Source organism: Pristiophorus japonicus, chromosome 6 (assembly GCF_044704955.1).
Source record: "Pristiophorus japonicus isolate sPriJap1 chromosome 6, sPriJap1.hap1, whole genome shotgun sequence".
Classification (NCBI taxonomy): Eukaryota; Metazoa; Chordata; class Chondrichthyes; family Pristiophoridae; genus Pristiophorus; species Pristiophorus japonicus.
This window is the reverse complement of record NC_091982.1, coordinates 242,904,552-242,929,657: the sequence shown is the minus strand read 5'-3', so window position 1 is coordinate 242,929,657 and position 25,106 is coordinate 242,904,552. Positions and strand designations below refer to the sequence as shown.

Below are 25,106 nucleotides of genomic sequence, written 5' to 3'. Positions count from 1 at the left end.
TTACTGAGGCGTACGAAAACATGGGCCTTACGCTAAACATCTGTAAGACAAAGGTCCTCCACCAGCCTGTCCTCACAGCATATCACTGCCACCCAGTCATCAAGATTCACGGCGCGGCCCTGGACAACGTGGACCATTTCACATACCTTGGGAGCATTTTATCAACAAAAGCAGACATTGATTAGCAGACACTGACTCCAGTGCACCAGCACAGCCTTTGGCTGCCTGAGGAAAAGATCCTACCAATTCTACCACCAAGCTCTTGGTCTACAGGGCTGTAGTAATACACGCCCTCCTGTATAGCTCAGAGACATAGACCATATAAGGTAGACACCTCAAGTCACTGGAGAAATACCACCAACGTTGCCTCCAAAATCCACTGGGAGGACAGATGCACCAACATCAGTGTCCTCGTCCAGGCCAACATCCCCAGCATTGGAGCACTGACCACACTTGATCATCTCTGTTGGGCAGGCCACATTGTCTGCATGCCAGACACGAGACATCCAAAGCAAGCGCTCTACTCGGAGCTCCTTCACGGCAAATGAGCCAAAGGCGGACAGAGAAAATGTTACAAGGACACCCTCACAGCCTCCCTGATAAAGTGCAACATCCCCACCGACACCTGGGCGTCTCTGGCCAAAGACCACCCTAAGTGGAGGAAGTGCATCCGGGAGGGCGCTGAGCACCTCGAGTCTCATCGCCGAGAGCATGCAGAAGTCAAGCGCAGGTAGCGGAAAGAAACCTGTCCCACCCTCCATTACACTCAAAGACTGTCTGTCCCACCTGTGACAAGGACTGTGGCTCTCGTGTTGGACTGTTCAGCCACTTAAAGACTCATTCTAAGAGTAGAAGCAAGTCTTCCTCGATTCCAAGGGACTGCCTATGATGCTGATGATTTTCTATGTCGTTTTTGCGGTATTAACCGAGTAAAGAAGCTTCCTTGCGTGACAAACGAATCAAGATTCAAACCATAGCCTCAAGAGAACTATAGTTGCTGAACAGGAAGGGTGGTGTGAGATCCAATTGATAATATTACCACAGTTAATACAGTTATCTGTATGATTGGTGGAATTTGTCACGACACTCAGATGTGTTTGCAACATACTGATACCAGTGTGAGCTGGAGACTCTTTGCCCAGGACGTAAACCCGAACCACAGACTCCGGGAAAGATTGCTGGCACTCAGGTAAGAATAAGATAATTTTTAACTTTTTCTGATCGTTGCTGGTACCTTGTTCTCCTGAAGGGATGCTTGTTCCCCAGTGAGTCTACACCATACTAGATTTAGTAATGAGTAAGCACCCCGAATTAATTAGTAATCTGACAGTCAGGCAGCATCTGGAAAACCGTGAATGTATAGTGCTAGTGCTTGACGTTTCATTTGGGAAGGAGAAAGATAACTCACAAACCAAGGGTTAAAACGTATGTAAGGCTAACTTAGAAGGAAGGAGCCATAAGATGAACACGTTTAACTGGGATGAGCTGGTAACAGGTGAAACTATTGCAAAACCCTGGGAGGGCTTCAAGGAAGTAATTTGTACAAAATCTATCCACCCTAAAGGGAACTAGTTCCACTTGTACAGACAATAAATCGTGGTCAACATATAAGGTAAGGCATAGTTTAAACCTAAAGAAGTTGTTTACATAAATGGTAAAAAAGTATCAATCCAGCGGACTTGGAGAAATATGTGAAGTAACAAAAGAACAGAAAGAAAATATTAGTAACAAATTTGTAATTGAGAAAATAGTGGGATGTAAAATAAATACATCTCCTGAACCTGATCGTTTGCTCCCAGGATATTACAATAAAGAGATGAGTGGATTGCAGAAGTGTCAGTCATAATATTTCAAAGCTCTTTTGATGCGTGAACTATGCCATTCGATGGTAAATTTGCTAATGTCACTACGTTATTTAAGGAAGAAGGGAAAGAGAAACCTGGAAACTACTGGTTTGTCGATTTGGTGTCAGTTATGGAGAGACTACTAGATTCTATTATTAGGGACAGAGTAACTGAGCACTTGAACAAATATGACCTGTGTTAAGGGTAACTCATGTCTGATTAATTTAGTTGATTTATTTGCTGAAGTCATTAACAAGGTAGATAAGGAAGTGTCTATGGATGTTATATATATGGATCTCCCGAAGGCATTCGATAAGTTTCCTCACCAGAAATTATTAGCAAACATGTGAGTGTACAGAATTAGAGGTAACCTTTAGATTTGGGTTGGAAATTAGTTGGGAGGGAGAGAACAAATATTGGAAAGATTAGATACTCTGATTGGTGGGGTGTACAGGTGGCATTCCCCAAGGATCAGCTCTGGGGCCTTGAATTTTCATCATATTTATTAATGATCCGGATGAAGGAACAGAGAGTTGTATAATCCAAGTTTGCAGATGGCAGTAATTTAGGAGGGGCAGCAAGTAATGCAAATGGGAGCAGAAAGTTGCAAATGGACATAGATAAAATTAAGTGAGTGGGAAAAACTATGGTAAATGGAGTTCAATGCAAGCAACTGTAAGGTTATCCACATTGGACACAAGAAAGATAAATTGAAATATTTTTGAAATGGTGAGAAACTAGGAACGGTAAAGGAGCAAAGAGGTTTGGGAGTCCAAGGACACAAATCTTTAAACGCCACTAGACAGGTACAAAAATCATTAAACAGGCTACTGGAATGCTGGCCTTTATCACAATGGGGCTGGCATACAAACTGGAGGAAGTTATCCTTCAGTTATATAGCGCCTTGGTCAGAACCATCTGTAGTATTGCATTCAGCTCTGGCACCGCACTTCAGGAAGGATATATTAGCCTCGGGAGGGGCTCTGCGCAGATTCGCCAGAATGACACCAGGGTTTACAGTTTGAAATTATGAGGACAGGTTGAATAAACTTGGCTGCTATTCTCTAGTATATAGAAGATTGAGGGGGAATCTGATCAAGGTATTTAAAATTTAAAATTTAGAGCTACACCATTCAGGTGTGAAATGAGGAAGTACTATTTCCATAAAAGGGAGAGTAGAACTTTGAAACTACATTCTTTAATAAATTGTGGATGCTGGGACAATTGGAAATTTCAAGACTGAGATAGATACATGTTTGTTAGATAAGGCTATCTAGGGATATTGAACAGATGTGGGAGAATGGAATAGAGGTGCAGATCAGCCATGATCTAATTAAATAGTGGAGCAGACCCAAGAGGCTGGATGGCCTCATTCCGTTTCGAAGTTCCGATTCTGTTCTGGGAGGTGTGGGGAGCGGTTGATCAGCACAGGGCGGGGCGGTTTTATTTATAACGCTAATTATTTTCAGTCGCGCAGCTCGTATAGATCAGCAGTACAAATATTAGCACATTACATGCTGGAACTCTCCTGGCACCTACCAGTCGGACAAAGGCTATATGGATTTGGATTTACTGGGATTGCATTTAGTTAATTTTCCGACTTGGGATACGCTTTGTTCTGATGGATGCATACTGGCGGATCACAGTTAGTAATGTCACATGGAATTTACTGAACTGTCAGTGGATGTTAGTCGATAGATATTTCTGCCACGAAACATTATGCATAGTCACAGAGCACAACGAGTTGTCAAACCAATTCCATCTGCTTCCCCCAGACATGAATTTACCTCAATGGACGAATGCCTTGGGCGGTAGCTCCCGTCCCGGGTTGAGAGAAGTCGTTAACTCAAATCTTGATGCTGCCCACATCTACTGAAATCACTAACCATTTCGGCGATTCGCCAGAACTAAAGGGACAATTTAAAAGAACATAAGAACATAAGAATTAGGAACAGGAGTAGGCCATCTAGCCCCTCGAGTCTGCTCCGCCATTCAATAAGATCATGGCTGATCTGGCCGTGGACTCAGCTCCATTTACCCGCCTGCTCCCCGTAACCCTTAATTCCCTTATTGGTTAACAATCTATCTATCTGTGACTTGAATACATTCAATGAGCTAGCCTCAACTGCTTGAATGTATTCAAGTCACAGATAGATAGATTTTTTTGATTTGTTTTGATTTGATTTAATTGTGATTTGTATCAAAAAAATTGAAGGATTCATCCCAGAGTGCAGAGTGACTCAAGGATACTCGAATGGATAGTCAATCTTATAAATCCAAGGAATGTCAGTATGCCTTTTGTCTGATTTTAAGTCATTGGCATGATGCTATGGGTGTGCAAACTGGTCTAGTGAGTAGCTGAGCCACACGGAAATAAACAAGATCGATCCCAATCTGCTGAACCAGCTAATTACAGTCAGCGAGGGGTGCTACGACTAGCCTATCTGCCTCTGGCTGAGCGAGTTTGCCCTTCCAATGGTCGTCCAGTGATTCCTGCACATGTGCAGATGTAGGGTGAGGAAAGGGACCAGGTCCACGATGAGGAGAGGCCAGGGTCTAATGTCCAAGCTCCAGCCCACACTCTGTATGCAGGTACGCAGATGAATGCTAGCCATCTGGGTGCGCCTGCAGCCCTGCTGTACCCAGGCCAGCAAGAATTCTGGGTCCGAAGGGAGGAGACGTGAATTAGCAAGAACAAACTGAGGACGCAAAGTTCTTTATCCGATAGCCCGGATGTTCTGAGACTAAAGCACCTCAATGAATGCTCTGAATTTGAGATCGGAACACAGAAACATAGAAACATAGAAAATAGGTGCAGGAGTAGGTCATTCGGCCCTTCGAGCCTGCACTGCCATTCAATGAGTTCATGGCTGAACATGCAACTTCAGTACCCCATTCCTGCTTTCTCGCCATACCCCTTGATCCCCCTAGTAGTAAGGACTACATCTAACTCCTTTTTGAATATATTTAGTGAATTGGCCTCAACAACTTTCTATGGTAGAGAATTCCACAGGTTCACCCCTCTCTGGGTGAAGAAGTTTCTCCACATCTCGGTCCTAAATGGCTTACCCCTTATCCTTAGACTGTGACCCCTGGTTTTGGACTTCCCCAACATCGGGAACATTCTTCCTGCATCTAACCTGTCGAAATCCGTCAGAATTTTAAACGTTTCTATGAGATCCCCTCTCATTCTTCTGAACTTCAGTGAATACAAGCCCAGTTGATCCAGTCTTTCTTGATATGTCAGTCCCGCCATCCCGGGAATCAGTCTGGAGAACCTTCGCTGCACTCCCTCAATAGCAAGAATATCCTTCCTCAAGTTAGGAAACCCAAACTGTACACAATACTCCAGGTGTGGCCTCACCAAGGCCCTGTACAACTGTAGCAACACCTCCCTGCCCCTGTACTCAAATCCCCTCGCTATGAAGGCCAACATGCCATTTGCTTTCTTAACCGCCTGCTGTACCTGCATGCCAACCTTCAATGACTGATGTATCATGACACCCGGGTCTCGTTGCACCTCCCCTTTTCCTAATCTGTCACCATTCAGATAATAGTCTGTCTCTCTGTTTTTACCACCAAAGTGGATAACCTCACATTTATCCACATTATACATCATCTGCCATGCATTTTCCCACTCACCTAACCTATCCAAGTCACTCTGCAGCCTCAGAGCATCCTCCTCGCAGCTCACACTGCCACCTAACTTAGTGTCATCCGCAAATTTGGAGATACTACATTTAATCCCCTCGTCCAAATCATTAATCTACAATGTAAACAGTTGGGGCCCCAGCACAGAACCTTGCGGTACCCAACTAGTCACTGCCTGCCATTCTGAAAAGTACCCATTTACTCCTACTCTTTGCTTCCTGTCTGACAACCAGTTCTCAATCCATGTCAGCACACTACCCCCAATCCCATGTGCTTTAACTTTGCAAATTAATCTCTTGTGTGGGACCTTGTCGAAAGTCTTCTGAAAGTCCAAATATACCACATCAACTGGTTCTCCCTTGTCCACTCTACTGGAAACATCCTCAAAAAATTCCAGAAGATTTGTCAAGCATGAGTTCCCTTACACAAATCCATGCTGACTTGGACCTATCATGTCACCTCTTTCCAAATGTGCAGCTATGACATCCTTAATAATTTATTCCATAATTTTACCCACTACTGATGTCAGGCTGACCGGTCTATAATTCCCTGTTTTCTCTCTCCCTCCTTTTTTAAAAAGTGGGGTTACATTGGCTACCCTCCACTCCATAGGAACTGATCCAGAGTCAATGGAATGTTGGAAAATGACTGTCAATGCATCCGCTATTTCCAAGGCCACCTCCTTAAGTACTCTGGGATGCAGTCCATCAGGCCCTGGGGATTTATCGGCCTTCAATCCCATCAATTTTCCCAATACAATTTCCTGACTAATAAGGATTTCCCTCAGTTCCTCCTTCTTACTAGACCCTCTGACCCCTTTTATATCCGGAAGGTTGTTTGTGTCCTCCTTAGTGAATACCGAACCAAAGTACTTGTTCAATTGGTCTGCCATTTCTTTGTTCCCCGTTATGACTTCCCCTGATTCTGACTGCAGGGGATCAACGTTTGTCTTTACTAAACTTTTTCTCTTTACATAGTTATGGAAACTTTTGCAGTCCGTCTTAATGTTCCCTGCAAGCTTCCTCTCATACTCGATTTTCCCTGCCCTAATCAAACCCTTTGTCCTCCTCTGCTGAGTTCTAAATTTCTCCCAGTCCCCAGGTTCGCTGCTATTTCTGGCCAATTTGTATGCCACTTCCTTGGCTTTAATACTATCTCTGATTTCCCTTGATAGCCACGGTTGAGCCACCTTTCCTTTTTTATTTTTACGCCAGACAGGGATGTAGAATTGTTGTAGTTCATCCATGCGGTCTCTAAATGTCTGCTATTGCCCATCCACTGTCAACCCCTTAAATATCATTCGCCAATCTATCCTAGCCAATTCATGCCTCATACCTTCAAAGTTACCCTTCTTTATGTTCTGGACCATGGTCTCTGAATTAACTGTTTCATTCTCCATCCTAATGTAGAATCCCACCATATTATGGTCACTCTTCCCCAAGGGGTCTCGCACAACGAGATTGCTAATTAATCCTCTCTCATTACACAACACCCAGTCTAAGATGGCCTCCCCTCTAGTTGGTTCCTCGACATATTGGTCTCGAAAACCATCCCTTATGCACTCCAGGAAATCCTCCTCCACCGTATTGCTTCCAGTTTGGTTAGCCCAATCTATATGCATATTAAAGTCACCCATGATAACTGCTGCACCTATATTGCATGCGCCCCTAATTTCCTGTTTGATGCCCTCCCCAACATCACTACTACTGTTTGGAGGTCTGAACACAACTCCCACTAATGTTTTTTGCCCTTTGGTGTTCTGCAGCTCTACCCATATAGATTCCACATCATCCAAGCTAATGTCCTTCCTAACTATTGCATTAATCTCCTCCTTAACCAGCAATGCTACCCCACCTCCTTTTCATTTTATTCGATCCTTCCTGAATGTTGAATACCCATGGATGTTGAGTTCCCAGCCCTGAGAATGCTTTGGGCAGAGAATGACCATCTAGCCTTCTCTTTCAACGTCCCAGCTTTGCAATGATTCCAGCTCTAATAACTCTTGAATGCCCCTTTCTAACAGGAATTCATCCAGTTCTTTTTCAAATCCTACCATGGTTTTCAGTTCCACCTCCCCACTGGTAATCTCTTCCATAGTTCCATCATGCTCATACTGGAGAAATGCTGCTTAAATGTACGCACTTTGAACACACACCTCATAAATGTGTCCCCTACTCCTGCAATCCTGAGATCAAGAGAAGAGTTTTCCTGGATATTGTTTCTCCGAGACAAATAGTAGGATTTCTGTTTCTCTGAACCCAATTCACTCAAAGTTTACAAAATACCAGCACTTCTATTTCTCTCTATTTGCGTTTTATTCAGAAACATGCTCAGAATGTCACTACTGTAGTTATTGACTGTGAATTGAGATAAATAATAGAAGATTGGTTTACAACTCAGAAAGACTCAACTTTATTCTGTTTTGTCTTTCAGACAATCACAACGGAAATGGCTTACTTGACAAAGAATGATGGAATTGTACTTGCACCAGCCTATCTCCCAGAATCACAGCCGCTGCCCAGCGCACCTGGATTGATGCCATACTTGGAAAATCGTCAACTGAACCAATGCATGGCTCCAAGAGTCGCTGAAAATAATTCTGGTGTACAGTCGATGTTTAATGGAAAACTCAAGGGACTGGGTGTAAGCTTATGCTCCAAAGTGGGAAATATTTTTTATAATTTAGATAAATACATTTCAGAGAAACTTTAAGGGCTAATGTTGCAGTATAAAACGGAGTTGATGTAATTTGGATGACTTTGCTATTTGATGTTAGACAGGGTGTTAGCCAACTGTACAGATTTGAAAGATCCCAGGTTTGGTATCTGTGCTTTATGATGCGTTAGCTGCCCTCAGCTGGAATGGCAACATGGAGCCTCCAACAGGGTTCAACATTCGCAGCAAGGAAAGAAAATTGGGTGGCTATTTAGTGACCCCTGCTGTGAAAAGTGCCAAGACGCATGTAGCATCAGGACAGGATTGGGCTTGGCAGTGATACCACCATAGGCGAATAGCTTGGCTGCAGTTACTCTCTTGGTCTACACATGAAGTGCAGCCACATAGGTCATATATCAAAGGTCAATAGGGGTGTTGGGAGAAGTGAAAATTAGAAAACAATAATATATGAGTAGGTTTTCAAATTTTGCATCTCTAATATATTTTGGAACGGAATTTGCGGTTGGCGAAAATTTTCGCCGCAGGCCTCGAAGAAAGCCAAAGAGAAGGTAGCCTTTTGCGACGCGTCAGTTCGATCAGTGTAGAATAATGGGGACTCTCTAGTGCAAGCTGATGTGGCGTCAACAATCTGTCTAAGCAATCAATCACAATGCAGAATTCTCACAGACAGGGAATCAGGAAGTGGAGAAGTAAAAACAAAAAATGCTGAAAATACTCAGTAGGACAGGCAGCATCTGTGGAGACAGAAATAGAGTTAACATTTCGGGTAGATGACACTTCATCAGAAGTGGAAAAAGTTAGAGGTGTAACAGATTTTAAGCAAATGCAGGGGCAAGGAATCGGAGGAGGGGAGGAAAGAATTAAATGGAAGGTCTGTGATAGGGTGAAAGGCAGGAAAGTTTAAATGACAAAATGTATGATAGTACAAAGCAATAGAAGGTGGTAATGGGAAAGTAAAGAAACAGAAAATGAGTCAAAAAGAGGTGTAAATTGGAATGTCAGAATCATCATCAGCTGCCACGTGAAAAATATGGGCAGACGTCATGGTCTGAAATTGTTGAACTCTATCTTGAGTCCAGAAGGTTGAAAAACATCTAATCGAAAGATGAGTTGCTATTCCTCGTGCTTACGCGAAGCTTTGTTGGAACAGTGAAAGAGGCCGAATCCAGAGAGGTGAGAGTGGGAGTGCATTGTACGCTCCACCCAGTCAAAAATATAGCAGAATAAGTCAAACATTTCAAAAGTTAAGTTTCGCCTCCATACCCTAAGCGATTACCAAATACCTATTCCTAGTTTTGGCACAGCATTAACTTTACATTCACATATTAATTATAAAGATTAGAAGTGGTCTATGAATTATTCTGTTCTGATGCTTTTTTTTTGGTTTCAGGATTTTAAATTCAGGATTTTCAAGTTGGGAATGTGTGGGATAAACTGCGCAGGCTAGAAATCAATAGAAGTGAAAATCAGACTTGCCAAGCTGGCAAGTTGAAACTATACCACTCCTGCCTTTTTATAATTTGGCACAATTTTCTGATTCTTGCAGATAACGGAGATTCTGACGGGTATCATCAGCATAATCATTGGAACGGTACAAGTCATCCGTGCAGCAAATAGTTTTTATCCCTACGTTGGCATATCTATAGTAGTTGGGACACCCTGGTGGTCTGGAGTTGCAGTAAGTACCACTAATGAATACAAGAACATTACATTGCAAGGCTCTCTATGTCTTACTGCCATTCGGTGGGAACATTTTGCAAAAATTGTGTGTTGCCAACTTTCTACAAAGAACGGTACTAACAGCCGAAATTGCCCTTTTTTATAGCCACGTTAGTGACTCAGGCAGGGGGTTGGGGCGTTAACGAGGTGCAATGAAGTTTTTGCCCGAGCGAGGGGGCTGATTGCGCCCCCCATGAAATTGCCCCGGAGGTTTGTGGTTGACGTGCCGGAAGCACCGTACCCCGCGATTAGCGCCTTGGGCCAGCACACACATGCTGATGATGTCATCGCCTCGCACCAACCCCTTTGCGCCCCATTGGCAAACTGCCCCGCAGGCCGTGAGCCTGTCACGGACGGATGCCATTTTAATTTGTCGGCCGACTATTGTGTTGGCTCAACAATGGTTGCCCTCACATCGACTGGGCTGTCTTATTGCAGCACAGCACTCCATTGTGGGCAACAGAACACTGGCCCGGTCGATCGCATCCCTAGTGATGCAGTGGTTGGCCACGAAAGGACCTACAGATTGCACAGCGGCGCTCCCTTTTAAATGAAGTAGAGGGGCGTTGTAGCGCATTAGCACTATGCAGATGCTCCGCATAGCACTGGCCTACTGAGCTCAGCGTTGGAATCAGCACTCCGTCCCGCTCCGGAATCACCCTTCCAAGGAAGCGGAGACCCGGAGACAGTGCCCCACTTCCATGAAGGGCCGTACGTGTCGGGGTGGGACTTCAGGGCCAGGTGATAAAATCCCTGTCCCGGAAGATTTCCACGCCCGATCGGACCGTGGGGCAACTTGGGTCCTCAGTTTCTAAAACAGGCATAAGACCCCTCGCATATGTTAATGAGAGAACATTGCCCATGTATTAGGAAGCCTCTGCCAAATTGGACTTAATGAGCAGTCTGCTCCTCTCGTGTCGTCTTGTCATCGATGCGGCCAAGCAAACTGCAGCTTGACGTAGAGCCAGGAGTACTCCTCCTGGCTCAAGAAGCACTCTTCAGATCCATTTCTCTACACCAGCTGCCCCACTATCATCATCATAGACAGTCCCTTGGAATCGAGGAAGACTTGCTTCCACTTTTAACATGAGTCCTTAGGTGGCTGAACAGTCCATTACGAGAGCCACAGTCCCTGCCACAGGTGGGACAGACAGTCATTGAGGGTAAGGGAGGGTGGGACAGGTTGCCGCACATTCTTTCTGCTGCCGACGCTTGTTTTCTGCATGCACTCGGCATTGAGACTCGAGGTGCTCAGTGCCCTCCCAGATGCACTTCCTCCACTTAGGGCGGCCTTTGGCCAGGGACTCGCAGGTGTCGGTGGGGATGTTACACTTTATCAGGGAGGCTTTGAGGGTGTCTTTGTAACATTTCCTCTGTCCACCTTTGGCTCATTTGCCATGAAGGAGTTCCGAGTAGAGCGCTTGCTTTGGGAGTCTCGTGTCTGGCATGCGGACAATGTGGCCTGCCCAACGGAGCTGATCAAGTGTGGTCAGTGCCTCAATGCTGGGGATATTGGCCTGGACGAAGACACTGATGTTGGTGCGTCTGTCCTCCCAGGGGATTTGTAGGATCTTGCGGAGGCATCGTTGGTGGTATTTCTCTAGCGACTTGAGCTGTCTACTGTACATGGTCCATGTCTCTGAGCCATACAGGAGGGCGGGTATTACTACAGCCCTGTAGACCATGAGCTTGGTGGTAGATTTGAGCACCTGGTCTTCGAACACTCTTTTCCTCAGGCGGCCGAAGGCTGCGCACTGGAGGTGGTGTTGGATCTCCTCATCCATGTCCTCGCCTTACCCCGGGATTTACCTCAATGCCTCTGCCAGTGCGGCACATGGCCCCAAATGAATCAGTTGGAGGTGCTACAGGTGCCAACAGCATGTAGAAAGTATTCAGATGATGCTCGATGCACATTGGTTACAGACCTGAAAATGGGCAGTACCAATTTCTACCCCCGCCCCCCCCTTAACTTCTATTCCCTGCCTGTGTTCAGTTGCCTGATCTCAGCTAGCACCATAATAGAGAGTTTATGATGGTCTCAGTTCCCAGGTCTAGAGAAAGGAAGACCCTTCTGGGTTCCTCCTTCTGATCATTATTCATCAACTCCAATTGGAAGAATATTCAAGTAACAACAGGGTCAGTCTCAGCTGTGAAGCCCCCACCCTCGCCCCTGTGGCCCAATCCACTGCCTCCATTCACTCTCTTTCAAGCTTCAAACAGGAAGAATAACTATTGGTGAGGAACCAGAGGGAGGCAGAGAGTGTATGGAAACAAGGTCTAACACAAGTCTGTACCTTGAGGGGTGTGGCGGAGATGTTGAAAAGATAAAGTACCACATTTCAATGGCTATTCAATTATTCTATGTTTTCTCTCTAATGTGAAATGTTTCTAAAGTTTGTTATTGCAGGGTCCCTTGCTGTAGCTGTTGAGAAGTCACCAACTGATTGTATGGTAGGTACTTGCTCAAAGGATATTTTTGACATTGTTGGTTTACAAATAGTATTGTCACTCAGGATGACAAACCAACAGGATGTTGTTACTGGTTATTAACTCACACTATACCGTTGTTATTTGACTTTGCACAACCTGAACAGTATAAAATAGAGTAAATGGATAAGATGGAGCAGTGGGCCCACATCTTGGTCTTTGATTCAAATCTAGCCAATTAAAGTGGATGAAAGTTGCCTTTCTGTCAGCGCACTTAAGTGATGGATGAGTTGAGACAATGTACTTCCTCCTCTCGAACTTGGGTACAAATGCAGCCAGATAGATGAGGAAAGACAATTTTGTCCAATGTTGGAGTAGTTGGTGCAGCTAAACTGTGCTTTGCTTAACGCGGAAGTGCTCAATGGGACAATTTGGTGAATCTGTGCTCTGTATTTAACCCATGCTGTAACTGACCTAGGAATATTTGATGGGAGAGTGTAGAGGGATATTTACTCTGTATCTAACCCGTGCTGTACCTGCCCTTGGACTGTTTAATTAGGCAGTGTAGAGGCAACTTTATTCTGCATCGAACTGATGCTGTACCTGAACTGGGACTGTTAGGGGCAGTGTAGTGAGAAGTTCAGTCTACATCTAGCCGGTGCCGAGCATAATGTATGAGTACTTGATGGGCCCACTGGACTCCTGAAATAGAAAGTCTTCCATTTGCCAGCAGTCATATCCCTCACCGTGAGGAATACATAATTCAACAAAAGTGATAGCACTGTTGAATGGAAAATATTGCATTTCAGGTTCGCAGTATCAAAATGAACTACCCATAGAATAGGTATATTGCATTTTACCTGCAGAGTTCACTCTGTAACATCCTCTCGTAATCTGAAACTGACATTGTTGTCTTTATAGTGACATCAGAAAGATGGCTACTCTACTATCCTTGCAATGTGTGTCGGCATAAAAATATTTATTGGAATAATTAGAGTTGCACTTCTCAACCAACTCAATCAAAATCATCGAACAGTGCATGCAGCTTCCTTAGATACATGACAGCTTAAAACTTGTTAGTATAGGCAGAAGTCATTCATTATGTTCAATAGATCCTGTCTTTTTTGATATATTGACATCAACTTATCAACATTTTAAATTAATCATTTCGCACTCCAGAAACTCACCGAATTACCTTTTGATTTTTAAAATTCTGCCACTTCGAGTATTTGCCTTCATCAGTGTTGTCAGTTCCTTTCATATTCTTGAAAAAAACTTCAGTTTTTCACCTGAATGTCTCCTCTTTAAAAAAAATAGAATAGTTTACATGTAGTCTGGAGAAGGATTGGGCTTGATGGGCCAAATGGCCTTTGTCTCCTTCCATGTTTTACAATGTTATTGTGCTCTGTAATGTGTTTGTTCTCCGATTAGAAGTTATCTGGCAACCAAAATTATCAGTGTCATTTCCCCCTTTCCACATTAATCCTGGGCCTGATATTCGGATCAGAGGCTTCCTTCGGATGAACGCCTCTGACCCGAGAATTTTTAATGAATTTACCTGGTAGTCCCGGAGGCACCTGCGATTCTGCTGGGGGGGCCTTCTCTTCCCAATCTTTGGAACGCGCTCCCGTCCTTGTGTGACTGCACAACAAATCAGTACAGTATTCTGATTAATAGCAATGAGAACTCTGTATCTACGAATTCTCATTGCTAGTAATGAGAAAAAAAACCCAACCACACTAAACACAACATAAAAAATAAAAAACACGCCTCACATAATTAAAATTAATTGAAATTAATGTTCATTAAATGATTTAGAAAAAAAAATTGGGGGGATTTTTGTTTAAAATGTTTTAATTGGGTTTAAGATAAACTTACCTTTGTGGATAGGGTTTTTAACATAAAAATGTGTTATTCATTTTTTATTTTATATGTTTTAAAACGCTTATGCTGGTAAAAGTAGGCTATGCGCCTGCTTTTACCAGGCGCAAGAGTTTTAAGGACGTTCTGTGGGCAAGAGTTGGGCAAATAGCCTAATCTCACCCATGTGAATGTACAGGCTGTGGGGATGCGTGCGATCTATCAAACCTAAACTTGACAGATGGGAAAAGCCGGTTTTCGGTGTATGCGCATGGCGCACTGAAAACTGGCTTTTGCGGGGCCTGGCCATGGTATTCTGTACGGACTCGGCGGGCCTGTAATTTTAGACGCAATGTGTTATATAAACATGGCAGTTGGAGCACCTTAACATTTCCTTACACCTTAAATGCCTGATATTGGAATTGCTGGCCTATTGAGGACAGAGGTAGATCACAAGATAAACAAGCTTTCATATGTTTGACCTCTGTCATAATTGTGGAAATCAACCTTCACATGACAAATCTTACTCAAAATACAATTAGATACCATTTTGGGAGAGGCAATACACTGGACGAATGAATTTGGATGGTCCTAGTGGCCTTTTGTCATCCTTACTTCTCTTAAATCTAAAGGTGCCCGAAGACATAAGTATTTATTTGCCTGCAGTAGCAGATTGGTTAATGTGTTTATGTTCAGTTAATGTCTGATGTACATTAATGGAGAAATTCTGGATTTATTATAAATTAAATAAGTTAATACTGCATTATAAAGTAAATAAAGAGAAACTGTTTCCAATGACTGAAGGGTTGCTAACCAGGGATCATAGATTTAAGATGATGGGCAAGAGAAGCACAGGCGACATGTGGAAAAACTTCTTTACGCAATGAGTGGTGTAATTTGGAATACACTGCCTGTTAGGGTGGTGCCTACAGATTCAATAGTAGTCTTCAAAATGAAATTGGATAAATACTTTATGGTGAAAAACATTGCAGGGATATGGGGAAAGAGCCGGGGAGTGGGAGTAACTGCCTTGCTTTTCGAAAGAGCTGGCACAGACACGATGGGACATATGGCCTCCTTCTGTGCTGTACTATTCTAAGATTCTATGATAAAAACTGTGCAGAAAACAATTTTATGGGAACATGTTAACCAGTACAGAAGCAAAATATAATAGATTCGATTGTTACCTGTATTGCTGCGGGAGCAGGATTATTGTTTGTGGGACACACTGCCAGAAGTATAGATGTTAATGTTATGTATTTAACCCTTTGTAACCTGCATCACACCTGACCACCAGAAGGTCCACCTGTTGGAGTCCCAAAGGATCCCTGCATCCCTTGGGAGCACGGTATATAAGCAGGCCACCCACGAGGTACCTGCACTCTGGAATCTTAATAAAGAGCTAAGGTCACACTTGCTCATTACACACAGTACTCAGTCTTACCATTTATTATGAGTGTAACAATTGGCGACGAGGTAACGAACAACTGCGCGAAAATGCAAAGAATAGTCGGCATCCTGGAGAAGTTCTCAGAAGGGGACGATTGGAAGGCCTTCGTGGAGAGACTCGACCAATACTTTCTGGCCAATTAGCAAGAAGGGGATGAGAACGCCACCAAACGAAGGGTGATCCTCCTAACTGTCTGTGGGGCAACAACCTATGGCCTCATGAAGAATCTCCTGGCCCCGGAAAAACCAACAGAGAAATCCTGCGAAGAATTGTGTACACTGGTCCAGGAGCACCTAAACCCTAAGGAAAATGTTTTGATGGCGAGATATCGGTTCCATACGTGTCAACGATCAGAGGGTCAGGAAGTGGTGAGCTACTTCGCCGAACTAAGGCGCCTTGCAGGACATTGTGAGTTTGACGGATTCCTAGAACAACAGCTCAGAGACTTTCTTCTATTGGGCATCGGACATGAGACAATCCTTCGCAAACTGTTGCCTGTAGAAACTCTGAATCTGAGTAAAGCCATAACAATAGCACAGGTATTTATGTCCACCAGCGACAACACCAAGCAGATTTCACAGAACAAAGAAGTTTCAGCCAGTACTGTGCATAAAGTAACATCGGTTTTGAGCAGAAATGTACATGGCAGAGCGTACACGCCGGCTGCTGTGGCCCGAACTCAATTGACCCAGTGTCCACCATCATCTGTTAATGCGAGGCAGTTAACACCCTGTTGGCACTGCGGGGGTGATCATCGGTCCCATCAATGCCGCTTTAAGCACTATGCATGCAATGGTTGCAGAACAATGGGACATCTCCAACAAATGTGCAGGCGAGCTGCAAACCCTGCAAACCACCACATTGCAGAGGAAGATCGATCCACAGTGGATCAGACTGAATTGGAAACTCGTACTGAGGAGGCAGAGGTGTACGGGGTACACACGTTCACAACGAGATGCCCACCAATAATGTTGAAAGTTGAACTGAACGGCACTCCAGTATCTATGGAGCTGGACACGGGGGCAAGTCAGTCCATAATGAGTAAATAGGCCTTGACATTCTGTGGGGAAAGAAGGCACACAGGCCCAAGCTCAGGCCCACTCACACCAAACTAAGGACTTACACCGAGGAACTAATCCCTGTAATTGGCAGTGCTGAAGTCAAAGTCTCCTATGATGGAGCAATACACGAACTCCCACTGTGGATTGTGCCAGGGGATGGCCCCACGTTGTTTGGCAGAAGCTGGCTGGGAAAAATCCGCTGGAACTGGGACGACATCCGAGCGCTTTCGTCCGTTGACGACACCGCATGTACCCAGGTTCTAAGCAAGTTCCCATCGTTATTCGAGCCAGGCATTGGAAGTTTCTCGGGGGCGAAAGTGCAGATCCATTTGGTTCCCCGTGCGCGACCCATCCACCACAAGGCTCGGGCGGTACCGTACATGATGCGTGAAAAAGTGGAAATCGAGCTAGACAGGCTGCAACGTGAAGGCATCATCGTGCCGGTGGAATTCAATGACTGGGCCAATCTGATTGTCCCGGTACTCAAGGAGGACAGTACGGTTAGAATTTGCGGGGACTATAAAATAACAATTAACCGTTTTTCACTGCAGGATCAGTACCAGCTACCTAAGGCAGATGACCTATTTGCGACCCTGGCTGGAGGGAAGACTTTCACCAAGCTGGACCTGACCTTGGCCGACATGATGCAGGAGCTGGAGGAGTCTTCGAAAAGGCCTCACCTGCATCAACACGCACAAAGGTCTGTTTCTCTACAACTGGTGCCTGTTCGGGATACAGTCGGCCGGAGCGATCTTCCAGCGGAACATGGAGAGCCTGCTAAAGTTGGTTCCTTGCACAGTGGTCTTCCAGGACAACATATTGGTTACAGCTCATGACACCATGTAGCATTTGAAGAATCTGGAGGAAGTTCTTAGTTGGTTGGATCTCGTGGGGCTCAGGTTGAAACGCTCAAAGTTTGTTTTCCTGGCACAGGACGTCGAATTCTTAGGAAGGAGAATTGCAGCAGACGGCATCAGACCCACCGACGCCAAGAGAGAGGCCATCAAGAACGTGCCACAACCACTGAACGTGACGGAGCCGTGGTCGTTCCTGGGACTCCTTAACTACTTTGGTTATTTCCTACCTGGGTTAAGCACCCTGCTAGAACCCCTACATGCGCTACTCGCAAGGGAGATGACTGGGTATGGGGGAATTCACAAGAGGCTGCCTTTAAGAAAGCCAGAAATTTATTGTGTTCTAACAAACTGCTTGTCCTGTACAACCTATGTAAATGATTAGTGTTAGTTTGCGATGCATCATCCTGCGGGGTCGGGTGTGTGTTACAGCAGGCTAATGAATAGGAGATTTTGCAACCGGCTGCGTATGCATCCAGGAGTTTGTCAAAGGCCAAAAGGGCCTACAGCATGGTTGAAAAAGAGGCTCTGGCATGTATTTACGGGGTAAAAAAAATACACCAGTACTTATTTGGCCTCAAGTTCGAGTTTGAAACTGACCACAAGCCGCTCATATCGGTATTCTCGGATAGCAAAGGGATTAATACCAATGCCTCTGCCGCATCCAAAGATGGCCGCTCACGCTGTTGGCAAACAACTATGTAATCCGCCACAGACCAGGCACAGAGAACTGCGCAGATGTTCTCAGCCGGCTACCATTGCCCACCACTGGGGTGGAAATGGTACAGCCAGCGGACTTGCTCATGGTCATGGGGGCATTTGAGAATGAGAAATCCCCCGTTACGGCCTGGCAGATCAGGACCTGGACCAGCCAGGATTCTTTACTGTCCTTGGTTAAAAAAAAAGTGTCCTCCATGGGAGCTGGTCCACTGTCCCAGTGGAGATGCAGGAAGCAATTAAGCTGTTCCACAGACGCAAAGACGAGTTGTCCCTGCAGGCGGACTGTCTTTTGTGGGGCAATCGCGTAGTCTTCCCCAAGAAAGGCAGAGACACATTTATTTGCGAACTGCACAAAACCCACCCATGATGAAAGCCATAGCCCGATCCCACGTGTGGTGGCCTGGCATCGATTCAGATTTAAAGTCATGCGTGCGCCAGTGCAACACTTGCTCTCAGTTGAGCAATGCACCCAGAGAGGCACTGCTAAGTTTATGATCATGGCCATCCAAATCGTGGTCGAGAATCCATGTAGACTATGTGGGTCCATTCCTAGGCAAAATATTTTTGGTTGTCGTGGACGCTTACTCAAAATGGATTGAATGTGCAATAATGTCTGTAAGCACATCCACGGCCACCATTGAACGTCTACGAGCCATGTTTGCCACACACGGCTTGCCTGATGTCCTAGTCAGTGACAATGGGCTGTGCTTCACCAGCGCTGAATTCAAGGAATTCATGACCCGCAACGGGATCAAACATATCATGTCTACCCCGTTCAAGCCCGCATCCAACGGCCAGGCAGAACGGGCAGTTCAAACCATCAAGTAAAGTTTGAAACGCATGTCGGAAGGCTCCCTGCAGACCCGGTTGTCCTGTGTACTGGTCAGCTACCGCACCAGACCCCACTCACTCACTGGGATTCCCCCAGCTGAGTTGCTCATGAAAAGGGTGCTTAAAACATGGCTCTTTCTTGTCCACCCTAATCTACATTATCATGTGGAGGGCAAGCGGCATCAACAAAGTGTGTACCATGACCACGCAAATTTGTCACGCGATATTGAGATCAATGATCCTGTGTTTGTGCTCAATTATGGACATGGTCCCAAATGGCTCGCTGGCATGGTCACAGCCAAAGAGGGGAATAGAGTGTTTCAGGTCAAACTGACCAATGGACAAACGCACAGAAAACATTTGGACCAAATCAAATTGCGGTTCACCAACAGCTACGAACAACCTGAAGAGGACGCCACCAACTTTGACCTTCCAACACACACAAGTGGCAACTGACATCATAGTTGACCACAAAACCGAACTCAACATCCCCAGCAACCCGGCAAGGCCGGCTGCCCAACAGCCCAGTGAAGAACTGACCAACCCACCCACACCAGTATTTGTATAGAGACGATCGACAAGGGAGCGCAAAACCCCAGATTGTCTCACCTTGTAAATAAGTGTACTGTTGACTTCACGGGGGAGTGATGTTATGTATTTAACGCTTTATAACCTGCATCACACCTGACCACCCAAGGCCCACCTGTTGGAGTCCCAAGGGGTCCCAGCATTCCTTGGGAGCACAGTATATAAGCAGGCCACCCACGAGGTAACTGCACTCTGGAATCTTAATAAAGGAGCTAAGGTCACACTTGCTCATTACACACAGTACTCAGTCTTACCATTTATTATGAGTGTAACAGTTAGGATGACTGAGTACCGAGGCATTATATTTGACTGCCATTGGGGACAGGGGAGTAGGAGCAGGCTTGATGGTCCTCTTTCCCTGTTTTCTCATATGTTCTGTAATTATTCTGTTTCCAGGTCAAAGGTTGTCTATCATCGAACATCATCAGTGCCATTTCCTGCTTTCCCGCTTTAGTACTTTATTCTGTAAACCTCTCGTATCTACAAATTTGTTCTTTCTCAATTTTCTGCATTCCATTTCAGGTGAGTGTCAAATTATATTCATATTGAGCCATAATTAAGCAATATTTTAAATGCTTGCTGTCCAACTGAATGTATTTGTGTTTTACACTTTACAGAGTGGCACAGTTGAATGTATGGCCATACTTTTAGTACTGACACTGCTTAACGCAGCGATATCCATCTCAATTTCAAGCTTTAACTGTAAAGCTATGAACTGTTGCAATACAACACCAGTGGTAAGCTAAATAATGCATTGAACTATTGATCTAAGATTCTATTGGCACTGTATATGCATACATGTATGTTAGCTCTCTCCTATTTTAGAAAAGCATGCATGGGTTGATTTTAACTATTGGGCGTCAACAGATCGACCACCTGTTTTACACCCGACCTGACTGAATTCAATGGAAAGGCGGCACATAAAACAGGCAGCCAATGTGTTACTATCCGCTTTATACCCGACAGGAGTAGTTAAAATCGAACTCTCCAAATCTTTATGTTCCATCCCCCACCCAGCACTTCCACAAGATAACAGTTAAGCCAAAGACGTGCTGTGGGCTGCAGCAAACGATGACTTGGCCAATCAAATCTGAACTGGTTTGCTTTTTCCTCTTCCTGTTTTTCAATAGCAGTCTGATCGGGTGTTTGCTGTGGTTAATTGGTCGCACTCTTGCCATCTGAGCCACAAAGTTCTAGGTTCATGTCCAAATCCAGAGACTTGAGCACAAAATCTAGGCTTGCACTCTCAATGCCAGTACTGAGGGAGTGCTGAACTGTTGGAGGTGCTGTTCTTTCAGATGAGACAGTAAAACGAAGGCCCCTCTCGATTCTTAGGTGGGTGTAAATAAACCCATGACATTATTTTGAAGGAGAGCAGGGGAGTTCTTTCTGGCGTCTACGTCAAGATTTATCCCTCAATCAACATCACAAAAACACCTTATCAGGTCATTATCACATTGCAGTTGATGGGAACTGGCTGTGTACAAATTGGCTACAGCATTTCCTACACTACAATGTTGACTATAGTTTAAAATTACTTCATTGTCTTAGAACACTTTGGAATGTCCCGAGGTTGTGAAAGGTGCTATAGAAATGCAAGTTCTTTCTTTTCCTTTTTCTTTCTAAACTGTTTTTAATAAAAATAATTAACAATTGTCTTTAGCACAGAATTCCTAGGCAACTATGTTTTTCTGACCTCTCCATTCCTGTTTGCTGTTTAGTGATGCATGTGCATTTTGATGCTTCAGTGTATATATAACTGGCTTTGTGTTCATCTGTGTGTTGCTATGCATTGGATGGTGAATGTATTCATTAACTTCTCATGGACTATATATTTCCTTGAAGCTGAAAGTTCTTTATCTAGTGTCACATTATAGGGAAGGTTAAGAGGAACTTTGATCGCAATGTTCAAAAAGATGTGGGGTTCCGATGAGGTCAATTGAGGAAATTTATTTACACTGGTCAGTGACTCCTTAAATAAAGGGCATAATTGCAGATCACCTGGAATGAAGTGAGAACTTTGGGATATTATTTTATACAGAAGGTTATTGGTTCATAAAAGCAATGGTGGAAGCTCTGTCCATGATAAATTTTGAAAGGAATGTGGACAAATACTTGTGGGAATAAAGGGAGAAGAATGACGCCAAAGAATGATATGCATTTATATAGCACTTTTCATGATCCCAGGAGGTCTCAAATTAGTTTACAGTCAATTAAATACTTTTGAAGTGTAGTCACTGTTGTAATGTAGTAACTGCTGTAGTCAATTTGTGTAGAACAAGGGCCCACCAACAGCATTGTGATAATGACCAGATAAGGTGCTAAAATTGCCGTCACTATGGGTGGGTACGTTGTGCGCACACACCCGCAGAGGCCTTCCAAGTGCTGTTTCTTGGCACACGATGTGCATGTGCTGCAATCTGGCACTTGAGAACTGTCAAAATTTATGTTGAAAGTTCCACGCATCCCCGAGAGAAGGACATTTGCTGGCGGAGATTTGGTGTATTTGCCCAACTCTTGCCAAGCGAATGCCATTCAACATCTTACGCCTGGCAAAAGCAGGCATAAGGCCTTTTACCAGCATAACAGCTATGACAGATAGAAAAATTAAATGTTTTAAATAATTTTGATATTAAAAACCCTGTGTATTAAAGGAAGTTTAGTTTTACCCATATTAAAACATATCAAAATAAATTATAAAAAATAATTTTTCATCTAAAACATTTAATTAAATTAAATTTCAACTAATTTTAAATATGTGAAGTGTTTTTCTTATTTATTTAAAATGTTTATGTTTTGGGCGGTATCCCCATGCATAGAAATGGTGATCTCTGCACAAACGGAGCTCACCATTACTGTGAATGGGGATACACCATTTTCATTGGTTGGTCCGGCCGATGTGATCCAAGGCAGCAAATACACTCCTGCAATATGTGGGCCCCTGTGCTTTGCTATGCATGTAGGCCATGGAGCGTGTCTATGTTCGTCCGCGATCACCAGGTATTTTTGTAAAAAAGTTTTCTCTTCAAGGCATCTGCCCCCAATTTTTGGCCCATTCTGTTTTACAGTGTTTTTGGTTGAGGGATAAATGCTGATAGCTCTGGCAGAGAGCACGCATAAGCGTTAGTGGCCATTTAGGGAATGTGACAGGAGAAAGGTTCCAAATGCTTTGGAGAGGTGATGGAGCTGCACAGGTCTGAATGGCCTCCTTTTGTGCTAAAACTTAAAAAAATTCCACATCTTCATGTCGTTGTTTCTTTTTCAGCCGGTCATTGTGATGCAAAGCAACCCATCTGCACAAATGAATCATTCTCATCTGTTCAATGGTAATCCTCCTCCCTACAACATGCCAACGATGCCACATGTGTATCATGGATGAGAATGAGTTTATGTCATAATTCTGCTTAGCACGAGTAAATTGCATTATTCTTTCAGAACTTGGCCAATATTATTAGTATGTATGCAAAGTTTAATATGTTCTAAACTCTTCTGTTCATTTTGTTTTGGGCTGCAATTGGTATTGCGAAGACCACATCTATTGTCCAAACACTAGTTGCCTTAAGAAGATGCCAGTGGTCTTTCTATTCTCGGCTGCTTAGGAGGGCACTAAGATTCAACCACGTACAGTGGACTAGAGCCCCATGTAGGCCATGCCAATTAGGGGTGCAGGCTCTCTACCCTGTCACAAATGAGGTTACCAGAATTGTTCCAACCATCCAGAAGTTTAATAGCAATTCTTTTCTGGTGACATTCCACTTGTTCCAATTCAGTTTTGCAATTCACCATGTTATAATGTCGAATTTAGGGCCAAAACAAATGCATTACAAGTACCCATGTCTTGTCTCATGTCTCTACCAGTCTAGTAACCCTCCATGTCTGGAACTCCAACTCTCCCAATTGGAAGTTAATGGAAGTAAAAATCGGGAGAGATGTAAAACGGGTTGCCAACTCAATTTTGCTGATTTCACATATCGCACACAATTAAGATCAACCCTGGAGAGTCTACCCTGATTTATAAAGGTGTTCACATAACAGTTCTGCATTTTGGAAATATTATTCTTGTGTTTAAATTAAATAGACTACATTACAAAGTAAAACTGGTGTTGTGGATCTGCCGCCCAATACAGAACCTGCCTAATTTTCATTTCAAATACCAGGGCGGTCTGTTGAAAATTGTGTATCAAGCAATTTCGCTCAAAAGTTTTAAGAAATTGCATCAACAGGAATGCCAGCTGAACATTTTCACACAGAGGAATTACAAGCTAATGTGTTAAAAAATATCATGCAGAAATGGTAGCCAAAACAGTTAAGAAAAATAGCACACAGTGAAAGTTCACCCACATGTATTGGGAAATAACACAAAAGCAATTTCACTCAAGTGTACTAACATGAATTTCACTCAAATGTCACAACCCAGATCGCACAGTGTCAGCCCAATGCATCAGAAAAATAGCAGGGTGTCACCCAAACACTCTATAAAATATAAAATCCAACAACACCCACATAACAAATAGGGGCCCAAAACTATCAGATAGCATGCAGAAAATGTCACATGAATGTAGTTCACAGGAGGAATATTACATAAACAATTTAACAAACAGTAAACTCAATAAAATGTCATCAGTACAGATTAGCAAACAGCAAACAAAAAAGCCATCTGAACATGTTAATACATATCGTCCGTGCATATTAAACATTAGTGCACAAAATCATCTGAACATGTTAACAAATACAGCACAGACAAATTTCACAAGCACATTAACAAATAGCACAGGGTGACTTGTATCAAATACATTAAATCAATACAATACAAACATTGGCGCTAGAATAGTTTTACACAGAAGTTATTTTACTCTGCAGATTTTCAATGGATTTATCAATTCGATCGCTTGTTTTGAGATTCATTAGCTCCCTAATTCCTATCGCCTTGCCAGATTATCATGGTTCAGTCCATAAAAGAAAAATATTCAGAAACGGAAATGGCAACGGAAATTGATGCTAATTTTCAATCAACTTTAAATATAAAATGGAGACCAATGGCGAGACTCCTCTTCAAATGATTACTTCTATGTATTAGATAGCCTGTGGTTTCTAATTGTATTGCTGTATAATAAATTGATGCAAAGCTACAATGTTCATTTGCTATACCTTGAAAATAACAGACTTTCAGCGAGCATTGAGAGTTGGTTGATTTGATTTGAGTTTAAGGGGCATAATCACTGTACTATTCGCCTTATCTCTATGAAATGTCCACAGATTGCACCAGTTTATTTTCTTATATCTGTGCACTCCTTTATTCTCTGCAATGTTTGCTTACTCATTTCAGCCTTATTCGCCACGACATTTCAAGCACCTGAAATCTGTTCAACACTTCATTTCCCTGCTGTTCTCAGCAGATATTTCCGAGTTTGCACGTATAATCTAA

At 43.7% G+C, this 25,106-nt stretch overlaps 1 protein-coding gene across 1 annotated transcript; it reads left to right on the top strand.

The window, feature by feature from the left end:
* The first annotated feature begins 1,461 nt into the window (after window positions 1-1,461).
* On the top strand, window positions 1,462-25,106 carry LOC139266280 (membrane-spanning 4-domains subfamily A member 15-like). Its single transcript, XM_070884107.1, has 8 exons — window positions 1,462-1,533; window positions 7,519-7,629; window positions 7,929-8,138; window positions 9,718-9,849; window positions 12,285-12,341; window positions 20,078-20,203; window positions 20,299-20,418; window positions 25,008-25,106. The coding sequence occupies exons 1-8, from the start codon at window positions 1,462-1,464 to the stop codon at window positions 25,104-25,106; spliced, it is 927 nt and encodes a 308-aa protein (XP_070740208.1).

Bases quoted from the DNA above. Each gene is read 5' to 3' on its own strand.
- LOC139266280 (XM_070884107.1), top strand. From the start codon at position 1,462: ATGAACACGTTTAACTGGGATGAGCTGGTAACAGGTGAAACTATTGCA. The intron at 7,630-7,928 runs GTACGCACTTTG...TTTGTCTTTCAG, and splicing joins TGGAGAAATGCTGCTTAAAT to ACAATCACAACGGAAATGGC. The intron at 12,342-20,077 runs GTAGGTACTTGC...TTCTGTTTCCAG, and splicing joins AGTCACCAACTGATTGTATG to GTCAAAGGTTGTCTATCATC.